The following is a 12,180-nucleotide window of genomic DNA, read 5'->3' on the forward strand; positions in this document are numbered from 1 at the left end:
GGAAAAAAGCAACCTTCCGCCCACACGCACAAGGCAGATATTTGAAATACAAAAGCTCTGCAATTAGATGCTCAGAAAATAACATAAGGAAGAAGCTATTTGGGAACATGAACGGAAGGGCTGTGTACTTGGGAACAGCTCAAAGAAATCACACAAAAAATGAGAATACTCAGGAAAGAAACAAAAAACCCATTAACAATCATTCCCAACTGAAAACAACCACAAAAAATAGCTATATATGGAGGTGCTAATCCACAGCATTAACGTATCTGATGAGCATCTCAGAGCTGAGTTTCACAAAAATCAATGTCCCTCACCATAGAAGGGAAATGGCAAGGGTCTTTAAGACCAACTTCTCTGCTGTCCACAGCTATTTAATCTTACAGACAGCGGAGAACTGACTCTCTTCCAGTTCTGCCTTAAGAAAGCAAGATTCCTTCTATGCATGTAGAAGAAGTGAGTTCAATTTTTGGGATTTATGCTCAGATAAAAATCGCATTAGCTTCATTAATTATACAGGTATTTTATTAATATATGCCCATGAGAATCCATGAAATTAATCTGTATCATCTAGAGATACTGTGGCAAAGCAGAGAGAAAGACATTTTGAGCAGTCAAAAGAGTCTGAACAGACTTGTCACTCCAGGAATAAAGTTAATTTGAGTTAGACTGAAGTACCTTTCCATTACTGATTAGAAGACAGAGATAAATGCAAGAGAGCAGTGGCCCAAGAAAGAACGTATGGGATATGATACAGAAAACAAAACACTAGGCATAGATGAGAAAGCAGTCTCTAAGGAAGATTCTCAGGGTGAAGAGACACTTCAGAGAAGTCTCTACACCTGGCAGGAGGTCAGGTCAGACCTAGAGATGGCTGTGTATGGCCGTTTTGTCTCTAGGAAACCACTCAACCAAAAATGGACATTTAAAAGAAGCTTATTAAATTGTATTGGAAAAATAAAACAAAAAAAATTGCACCATCCCTGCCAGAACACAAAACAGGATCCACAAGCCACTACTTAATTCTTGCAGTTCCTCCTCAATAAATTCTTTGAAACCGTTTCTAACACACTTTACTCTCCCAGCTCCTATAAAATTGCTTACAGAGCGAGAGCAGTTCAAAACAGCTATTCTTTTAACGCTGATTCCCCTTAAGAACAGGAATTGTAATTTTAAATCTTTCAATAAATAGATAGTGGGTGAAATACCATGATAATAAGTTTTCCCAGGTAGTCTGACAAGAGCTAAATTGGGAAATACTCCACAGTTGCAATGATGACCTTCAAAAAAATCTAGACACACTGCTGGTCTTATTAATTTTAAAGAAAATATTACACCAAAACAAAAAAACCCACCAAAACAATATATAGATGCTGTTCTTGCTTTGCTAAGTGAAAGACAAACAGCTTAAAAAGAATGCATATTCCTATCTGACTTTTATGAAATACGGTAACCTTGCACTTCCAACACTGCAGACTATTGCTTGGGAATGCAGTATGAGCTCATCATTAAAAATGCAAGCTGGAGAAGATGAGCTGCAAGGGAACAATCTGCTAAATTTAAATTCTCCAACTTATCAAAACTGTGAATAGTTATTCAGTACATAGCCAAAATACAGAATATTTTAGCAAGGCATAGTATTTCAAATATGTCAGGTGCCTTTTGTAATGCTGATATCAGCATAATAACTGAGAAAATTATCAACCCCTTATGCTTTAAGACAAAATCAAAGGGGTCCTTTTTGAAAGTATACTAGTATTTATAATCGAAATATTTGCAATGTATGAACTAAGTTATCATGTGAGCAAGGAAGACTACAATAAAAGATGAAAAATGTCACCATGGAGTTGTACTGGACATGGACGAATGATACCAAGCTAGAAATTAAAATGGATAGAATTTGGCAGGCATTGCAGAAAAGAGGAAGATTATTCTTATGCAAAAAGTAATTTAATCTTTTGTCAAAGGCACTGGAAATTTTACCTTTCTAAACATTTTTAGCAGATCAGCTCTTAATGACCCCTGAGCTTCCTTCCTGACAGACACTATCATTGTGTATTTATTTCCCATTAATGAAATTTCAAACTACTCCACTACATGCAATCCAACACCTGGCTGCTTAAATGCTGGACTTTGAACTGGTAATGAGGTAATGATTTTGCATACAATTTTGATGATTAAATACTCCTGATGGATAAGTTTTGGGAAGCTAGGTGTGCAATTTGGTATGTCTTATCAGGTTATTATTAGATAGCCTGAGACATGAGACATAACAGGATGCTATGTTACATTTCACATATCTTGCAAGTTTTTACAGCTACATTAAGAATTTCATCAATCGCACTTACAATAATGGCTAACCTTCCATGTTTATTTGTTAGTTGGAAGGACTTAAACACGATTCCTAGAAACCCACAATGTGAAATCCAGAATGCCCTCGAAGCGAAGTGTAGACATAGTCCATCATTCTTACACGCACTAAGAAAAAAAATAATTACAAATTTCTTGTTGTAATTAAGTTTGGAATTGGGAAGATGAAACTTCACATTTCTTTAAAGGCAGTAAGATGGGTATGTTTAGTATTAGCAGGAAAAATTTTGCTAGCAATAAAGCCACAAAAGTTAACCAAAGAGGCAAATCTTTCTATGTTTATGAATGAAGTACTGACAAAATGCATAAAAATGAACAAAGCCAAGTGCTGCCCACAGTTTTGTCAGACACAAGCAAAGTCCAGCATTCCAGCACGCAGGGGCGTTCTAAGGCAAGAGCACTAAGCAGACTTGGGGAAACATGTTTTGCCTTGTAAAAACTTAGATATCAGAATTCCTTTCCATACTTAGCTTCCACAACAGAGAGATCGCTGTACAGAACAGAGGGCGCAAAAGCAAGTAGAAAAGACATAGATAACGCTTCCCAGACTCTCTGACAAGAGTCTTCCAGAATGCCAAGCAAGCTGCTACCTCTTTCCATCTCAGCTACACTTGCAGAAAACCACCTGCACTGTGAGAACTGGGCTGTCAACCACAGCAAAATGAGTCAGCCCCTGTTTCTGTCAGCACCCAATCCACACAGAAGATCCAGAGGATCCTCTTTTGGAGAGCCTCTAGCTTGCTCATACTCCTTTCCCTGTTTCATAATATGCTTTAGGAATCTGAAGAAGTAAAACTTCCAGTCACAAACTACAAGCATTGGCTGTGTTTTGAAGCCCATAGCTACTACAAATGAAGGTAGATGCCCCAAACTTACTATGAGGCAGAAGGAACGCAAAGGGCAAAGAAGTGAGAAAGAAAGCTCTCTCAAAGAGCTGCCTCATGCCTAAGTGAACTGTTTGTATCATGTCAACAGGAAAGTCTGAAGGATACATCATTGGCCTTTCAGCAAAATCTGAAGGTAACAGCTAGACCAGCCAAATGAATGGGTATTTGAGAAATATATTTGTGCTTTAAATTATCTTGTTAATCGACATCTCTAAGCATACAGAAGCCTGTATACACAGTTTAAATTTAAAGCATTTCAACGTGTTTACCCCATGTGACCTAACTTGTTCTCTGTAAGGAAACAGAAAAAGCTCTCTGTGCAGTGTATGCAGGCATGCAGTCACAGAAGAGCAAACAAGTCAGGTAAAAAAAGCACTGAAACTGCCAAAACTTGAAACGTCCATGAACAATGCACATGATGCCTATTGCATATTACTACAAGCACAAGAACTTCATGCTGTAGCCCAAGGGTGAAATACAAACATAATTCTTCATTTAATTTTTAAAATTATTATAGGGAAAAAATTATTTGAAATACAAAGTTATTTCTCCTCTAGGTTCTTTCCCATCATTTAGCATTAGTGCGAGCCTGTTGCACACACATAAATCCACTGTCAATCTTTACTACGGTGAACAAAAACATAGTAAACTTTACTTCCATGATGGAAGAGACTGCCTTTTTCCCCTCCTACCAGATCTCCCAAAAGCACAGGACTAGCGCTCATTGTAGGACAAAAACGTAACCTGAATTTCTGGACCTCAAGAATTAGAGACAAAACTCACATTTACATTTGGCCTTACCCATACTTGTACGTTTTCACTCTAGTTTCACAATAAAGAACTTCTCATTACTTAAATTTTAATTAAAGGGAAAAAATAATGACATTTGAGCTTGGAATCTAGCTTTGTCAGTACCTCTGATTTCATAACCTTGCAGAAGATTCTGGATGTTTTTCTAGTTGTTTGAGGGTCTACTGATTGAGTCACCTTTAAATCCATAACCTGATATTGTCTAGGGTAAATACATGCAGATCAGAAAGCATGCACCAAAAACATGATCCCTTTGAAATTCTGCTTTTAGATCCAGTAAAACTGAACCTTAGTTTCTTGATAAATCAGGCATCTTATCAAGAAGAATGCACGTTCAGATCTCATGAACAACTGGTTTGGTTTCAATTAAATGCATATGTATCATACATACCTGGTCTGCGGATCGCACATTTTAAGGCTATTTACAGATATCTTCCAGTGAAGACTTTTGTGTTTAGCCCTGCTTTGGGCCTTTTAAATTTGATTTTATTCCAACCACACAGGCAGTTCTTTACTGACCTAGCTGGGTGTGTGCCATGAGATCTGCAAGCACAGTGGCAGCAGCGGTGGCAGTAGCAGTATTGGAAGCAGCAGCAGGTTTCCCTCCTGGATGAGATGAGGTGGAGGATGCAGAGGATGAGGTGGAGGAGCCCTGAATAACCCGGTTAAGCCAGGGCTCTACGTTGGAATGGCTCTGGAACGGAGTGGAGGTGATCCGCCCTTGCCGACGTAACGAGCCCTCATCTTCTGATGCTGACGATGTGTCTGTGATTAAAATAACGATGACAGGCATGTAATGTGGGAATGACCCAAGAGACGGGAACATGAAGTTTTTCCATGTTCTTCACGCAGTGTTCTCATGTGCTACACATGAGATGCATGTATTAAGCAAATGGTATATTCACATGCACAAACTCTGCTCATTGCCATTTTTTAGGTTAATACAATAACTTCTGCACATTATAGCTAGAACACACTTGAAGCAAAGTTTCCTTTACCTCCTGCATTTGAAATGACTCATAAAAGGGTTTTATTTAAGGTACCCAGTCCCTTCACTAACTGTTCTCAGTGAGCATACCATACCTAGTCCACTGAAATAATACTTCTGTTCTGAACAGGTAAATCTGATCTCATCCCACCTAAATAAATTCTATTACATTTTTGCTGGGTTTGTTTCTTGGGTTTTGTTTGTGAATGAGGAGAATTCTTCACTTTTCAATTTTTTGACAAATTTTTTGAGAACTAATTAATTCAAAAAAGCACAGTACTATAAAGTTCAATGAAAGAGTAATTGTATTAATCTAATTAAAAGAAATTTTAAAGCATGTATTTTAACCACACAAACTGATATTAATGAGCACTACATAGAAATGCTCAGTAAAGCATCTTTTCATTCTAGATGTATATTTGTTGCTGTTAGAAGTCTGACAAAGGGCTCCTATTTTGATTACCATTCAGTTCTTTACAACTTCCCAGAAGTTTCCCTTTGGCACTCAATCTTTCCATAGTTATTATCCACTCAATAACAAATAAAAAGGTCTTTCTAAATATCAAGAAAATACATGCCTGTTGATTTTGAGTGAAAAGTAGAAACTTTTGTTACATAAAAAAAACCTTGCCCTCCTAAAGACACTGGTGCATTTTAAGAACTTGATCCTTTATACGCCCCCTACCCAGGAATAAAGGAAAGCTCCTAACACAATGTGTTGCCCATATACCGATAAGGTTCACATCAAGATAGCTTGTGAAGAGTGATTTTAAGTCACACATAATGGCCAGACCAATTAAGAGGTCAGCAAGAGTTGAAAAACAGCTTCTGAAAAAGACAGGGAGTTCATGACTATGGTCCCTTCCAGAAATAGAAATCCTGGGTGATACTGGTGTGGGTTAAATCAGAAATTTTGCAACCTCGATGTTGGCCTTTTCCAGCTCCCCCTCAGTTCCTCTGAACATTCAGCTGTATACAATTCCACATAAATTTTGTTGAAGCCACATTAAAAATCTCCTCCTCATCTTTGGCAACAAATGTCAGTTACCACGTGTTTAATTTTCTGCTTTTCAAGAATATGTGCATTTCCAATAGCTTCAGAATAATAATTGTTTTTAAACAGTTTAAAACCACGAAAATCAGAAATAATTTCCTAAGAAGCCTGTTTAAGTAACTCGATGGCATCTTCAAAGTTAAAATCAGAGCTGTCTTATCACTCGACCATCCCTAGTCCAACATGACAATTTTGAATGAAAACACACAAACAATTGATCTTTGAGGAGATGCAGCTGTGGTGGATCCCCATTCCTGGGGGCATGCCTTCTATGATCTTTCTGGTCTATTGCCACGGTTTTACTTTTTGGCTGCTGACTCCATCTGCTCCTGGAGAGGAGCCAAACCTACCCTTTAGTGCTTGCAACCTTCCCTTTCTTTTAGGCAGAAAGCAAAAATAAACAATTCCAGGAACATGGAACGAGATAGGATTACAAACAGACAGGTTCTGGGGGAAAAAAAAAACTCCAACCCACCACATTAGTGATCTATCATCACTTCAGAGTAAGAAAGAAAACTACGGAAAAAACAGGTTTCTCGAATACATACTCTGATAGCGTCTCCTCATCCAGATCCAAGTTTAATGAAGTCTCTCTAAAATTTCTAAGCTTCAGATGTCTTACATAAGCGGCGACACACACACACACACACACACACACACGCCTTAGATTTAAAATATTGTTTATAAAAATGAAGGATTCTTAATAAAAACATTCTCATATCAAAACTTATTTACAAAAGTAGCAAGGCAACATCAATAACCAGCTCTGGGGCAGTCGCAAGAGTTAATTAGTGGTTCTCAGAGTGCTGTGAGCAGAATGCTATGTACTTGGCTTGCAGCTCTTCCTGGCTGGGAGCTGACCCAAGATAGCCACAGAAACCACCACCCTTTGGACTCAACTTGCATCAAGACTGAAGCTCAAGTTCTAATCACGTGAAATCCGTATGGGAAGGATGAGAGACTTGATGGGACAAAAACAAAAGTACATGAAAATTTTTGGAAGATGACTGATTAAAGCAGTGCCATTACTGCTGGTCAGGAGTTGACTTTGAACTTAACGTTGTGACTAAAATGTGATGCTTCCTTCCTGGTGACTGATGGCAACCGTTTGTAACAACGTTTCAGTTATTAAGAAAGCCTGGTTTTAATTGCATTAACTTCTGCCAACACAAGGATTTCAGGGCAGTGATTTAATGGCTCAATACAACAAAACTAGATGCTTCAATGCTACTTGGATTCTTTGCAACTTCAGATCTTTCCCGCTGAGCTAATTTTGCAAATAAAGGCAGGCCCATAAAAAGACAATTATTGTTGTGAATTTATACAGCTGAAGCAAATCCTCAGAATACTTTTTGAATGGCCTGATCTTCTATGATACAGAATTAATCCAGTGGCCCATTTTTTTATAGAGATAAAGGTATCTCAAAGCAAGCCGCCTTCTCTTAGAAACAGCACGATGGATCCCAGAGACACTTAACTCTTCTTTCAGAATATATTAGTTCGGGTGCTTCTGTAACCTGCTAGAGCCCAGCATGGGTATACTTGTCTTCTCTGCCAACCACTTGGGCAAGCACATTAGAAGACTCCATTCTCCAGCAGCACCAACACACAAAACCACTCACAGAAGCACAGGCAGGATGCAGAAGCACAGGTCACTGATGCACACACAAATACGATGCGGATCCTCCCAGCAGCTGGGCTCGCACAATTGGTCTGCCAAGTAGCTGTCCCTCAATGACAGTCTCCCCAGTTGCTCAAGGCTGCTCTATTTGTTCGTACAAGCAGACTGAGTCAACCACGCCACACACACAGAATATGGAGTCCCTCACCCAGGAGAGGTGTTAGAAATGAAGTATGACAAGAGAAGAAGACAGACTGCAGCACCAGGTGTAGGCCATGGCCAGACAAGAGTACCATTTATACACGACCAGCCCTTTTCAATCCCTCACCCTGCTATTTCCCCCATACTTGTCTTCCCCAATACACCTAAATCTACCCCTTTCCTAGTCTGTGGTTTCTCACCTCAACAAGTATCATGCAGTCCCAGAACACTTTTGCCCATAACATGTCCCATTCCCCTCTGTGACATCCTCACTCAGCCCAGAAGGTGCTCCAGTGTTGACTGGTCTTGATGGGTTTCATGCCTGGACATGAGGGCTGAGGCTCTCCAGGGACAGCTCTGGGAGAGGCCGGGACAAGATGGGCCTTCTCCCGAGTCCTTAACTTGCCCGCTGCTGCCCTCTGTACTGCTCTGAGCTTGTGGAGATGGGTCTGTGACAGGCTGATTGCTCCTGGGGCAGGCTCTGAAACAGCTGGGGCAGGGTATTATTTGGGGCCCCTCACCTGCCACTCTGTGCTTCTGAGAATATATGCAGACTAGCTTTTACCACATAACCTAACATATTACCCACAGCTTCTCAATTTTTTATTTTATAGCATCTCTCAACTCCCGCAGGACTTTGCTCCTTCAGAGCAGCATGCAAAGCCCTGACTCGAGCAGAGTGGACAAAGCAGTAACTGCAAGGACACTGCTTCAAATCTGTCCTGAAGATAACGGTATTTTCATTCTTTCTCAAAAAAAACCAACTAACAAACACCCAAAACCCAAAAAACCTGCAAGGAGATTCCTTCCAGATTTAAAGGATAAGGGAGACAGGAAAATCTAGCTGTCCTCTACTCTCAGCTGAGCTTCTGGATACCAGCTATTTTTTGTACACCAGATTTTAGACAGAACAGCGGCATGTTCTTTTCTTGTTGTGACACACCTCACACCAAGCACATAGTGATTTGTGAGAAATGACAGAAGAAGACAGAGTGTTGCTAAATGAAATGCACTGCTGACTATTCTATCAGAGTTTATTTTGGAGAGTGAGAAGGAATATTGCTCTGAAGAGCTATAAACAGAAACCTCAGGGCCTCTCTCTCCCAGAGCCTCAGTATACAGATGGTCACTATACTGAAATTTTCTCCAGGATTTCACGTTATGCAAGTCACGACAACTTTCACATATCTAACCAACATGTATGGAAGAAAACTCAAGAGCATGAAGTCCTAGAAGAATAAGCTAATCAAAATGCATGATAACTTAATATATCTTATAGGCAAAAACATAAAGGTGAAGAAAGACCATATATAAGACTACAGAATAACCAGTGAACCCACAAAAATAATACACAATAGTGTGTGACTAGCAAAGAAAAGTGGAATTTCCTTTAAGTGGCAAGAAAAGAAAGAAGGAATATAGCCCAAGAAGAGAGCTGTACATCAGACCTGCTCTTTTACAAAAGGGGGATAAGAAACAGAATTGATGGAGAAGGGCACTAGAGGTCAGTGTGCTTCTACTCCCGGACCCACATTAGAAAAGATAAGAGCACATCACTCAAAACTTAAGAGTTTAGGGAAATTCCTCTTTGTATACAAGACACTGTTTCCAAAACACTTGGCTTGCTAGCACAACATGTTATCTGGACAAAGATTTTCTTAACCTCTAGTGAATTCATTGTGAGACAACAGGAAGATTATTTTTTTCCCTAAACTATCTGAACAATTACAGCATATAATTTTCTGAATGTTTTAAATTGGTCACAGTTGAAGCCATCTGATGAGAGTTCTGCAAGCTAATGCAGCAACTTCATGCTCTGGCATTTTCTTCAACCCTTAAAAAAGAATCTTATGCAATACGAAATAAGGTATTTACAGCTCTGACATGCTTGCCAAGATTATCTCCTTCCAAGCGAGACATTACGTAAGAGAACATACTTAATGCATGAAGGGCAACTGCTCACTCTATTATTGCTTTCAAGCCTACCTTTAGCAGCTACAGTATCTCCAGATGAGACACTAAAAATCTTGTGGAAAGACATCAAAGAACAAATCCAACCAACACCTGATTATCAGGAAACACAGCCGTGAATACAGAAGCACTTTATTGCAACATACTTACAACTTAGCAGAACAAAGCATCTGCTCTCTATATTTCGCTATCACGTTTACCTGGCAAGATTTACATATGTTAACTCAATAGATACCTGGAGGTGTGTATGTTTCTACCGAAGAGTGCACAAGAACAGACCGTCTTTTTGAAGGCATGGGCATTTTTCTCTCTTTGTATTTTGCGAGTGCTGCTTGTACTGCTTCCGTGTGGACATCTAGATAGAAAACAAACAAAAAATTAGGTTGAGAGATTAAGTTTAATCATTATTTCTTTCTAAAAACACAGAAAGCATCAGTGCCATCTTTCACAGCTCAGATTCGAAAGCCGAATTGCGTATGATGGCCGTTATGGCTCCAGTCCTGTTCAGCCCCATTGCTCAGCTTGCAGAATCACAAAGTGCGTTGGGTTGGAAGGGACCTTTAGAGGTCATCTAATCCAACCCCCTTGCGGTAAAGCAGGGACATCTTTAACTACATCAGGTTGCTCAGAGCCCCATCAAGCTTGACCTTGTGGTGGGTTCCCTGCTTCAGAGGAAGCCGCACTTCTTGGAGAGCAGAAAGGTCCAAAGCTAAGCTACAGCAACGTGGTTTTCAATTTTGAAGCTGTAACACCTCTGTCAATTGTTTCTCCTTCAAGGGTGTTTAGCAGGACTGAATAAATACACCTGCCTTCCACTCAAATTCAGCTCAGGAGCAATGGTTTCAAAAGTTAAGGGAGAATATAAGCAGGGTCAAGTTGACATATTTTGCTTGTGAAATCACCCTGAAAAGGCTTTGAAAGTACCATTTAGGAAAGAAAACACTGAACATGAATAATGAAGTTACAGAATATCTAGCACATCAGTTCTGAGCTATTTTCATTATTTTAATTTTTTATTGAAATTTCAATGCAGATGCTGTAAATTTGCATTGAACTCCTCATCCTTCAAACTCCACAATGGGAAAGGCAGTGAAAAATGTATACTTGAAGTATACAAGAAAAAAGAATTCAAGTAAGAAAAAACAGGAGGAGACAGCTAAATGTATATGAAGAATTAGGGAAGAGACACAAACTGTTTTCACTTGCCTGAAAGCAAAAACTACCCCTGTATATTCATGGGATATGTTTTAACTTTCTTACTTTTAAGCCAAAAGTGAGATTAAAGAGGAATTTAGTGTTCAATCAAGATCATACTGCAGATTAAAATGAATGTATTCAAGTAATTCTAAACTGCCTTCAGCAGATTTTTCTTTGACATATATATTTCAATGGTGTCAAAAGCTAGAACTTATGTAGAAAGAAAATTCATGAGACGTGAACAGATGTCAAGGAGAAATGAGGCAGCCCAAAAATTCTACTTTAACTTACGACCCAAGATTCAAAATCATGGGAAACAAATACAGCAAGTACATTCTTACACACAGCTACAAAAGGCCCAAAAGCAAGTACTGTGATTACGCATTTGTCTTACCACATTTCTTCTACGTGGAAGCTGCTATACAAGAATTACAGAACGACACTCTTAAATTTGAAAAAAGGATGTATTCTTTCATCTAAGTGTCCATCTAAGGCTGCAAATACATTACAGGCTGATAGACTTGCAGGTATGAAACTTAAGACATGTGACACACAGCCACAAGTAAAGCTCCATAGTTTATGGTCTCTTTTATTCCCAAAGGGAAGAAGAAGACATTAAAAAAAAAAAAAAAAAAAAAAAGAAAGGGTCCATTTCTGGTACCAGTCCTGAACCTGCTTTGGTCATCCTCGGCATAAGGTTCTTCCTAATTTATTTTAAATATGCTGATCCAATTAGCTTCAACAAAGGAAGAGAGAGCTCCGGGGAAAGCTAATCAGTATATATTTTAATGAAAATCGGAACAGATTTTTGAGCATCCCAGAGAAGGAAAGGCAATGAAATGGCAAAGAACAGCACATCGATGTGAACCTGTAGGAATTCTTGGCATGGAACACTTTACAAAGGCAGCTGTGTCCCAGTGCATTGGATAAACATCTGCTACTTGGGGACAACTATTCAATTCTCCGTTTCAAAAACAGCTTGTGAATTCTGCTCGTAAACTCAGAATCACAACCTTGCCAGTTTATTTGGATTTGGTTTTTTAATATGATCTTGAAGAGGGGATTGAATGTACCCTCAGCA

At 39.2% G+C, this 12,180-nt stretch overlaps 1 protein-coding gene across 1 annotated transcript in view; it reads right to left on the bottom strand.

The window, feature by feature from the left end:
* Positions 1-11,803, bottom strand: part of LOC104543749 (disco-interacting protein 2 homolog A-like) — a gene marked incomplete at both ends in the record, with an annotated part of 27,452 nt that extends 15,649 nt beyond the window's left edge. The window contains 3 exons of the mRNA XM_010188429.1: positions 4,587-4,832; positions 10,138-10,257; positions 11,761-11,803. Coding sequence (XP_010186731.1) covers positions 4,587-4,832; positions 10,138-10,257; positions 11,761-11,803 — 409 coding nt within the window. The remainder of the gene's footprint in view (positions 1-4,586; positions 4,833-10,137; positions 10,258-11,760) is intronic.
* Between the last annotated feature and the right edge of the window lie 377 nt (positions 11,804-12,180).

Source organism: Mesitornis unicolor, unplaced genomic scaffold (assembly GCF_000695765.1).
Source record: "Mesitornis unicolor isolate BGI_N332 unplaced genomic scaffold, ASM69576v1 scaffold1130, whole genome shotgun sequence".
NCBI classification, from domain to species: Eukaryota; Metazoa; Chordata; class Aves; order Mesitornithiformes; family Mesitornithidae; genus Mesitornis; species Mesitornis unicolor.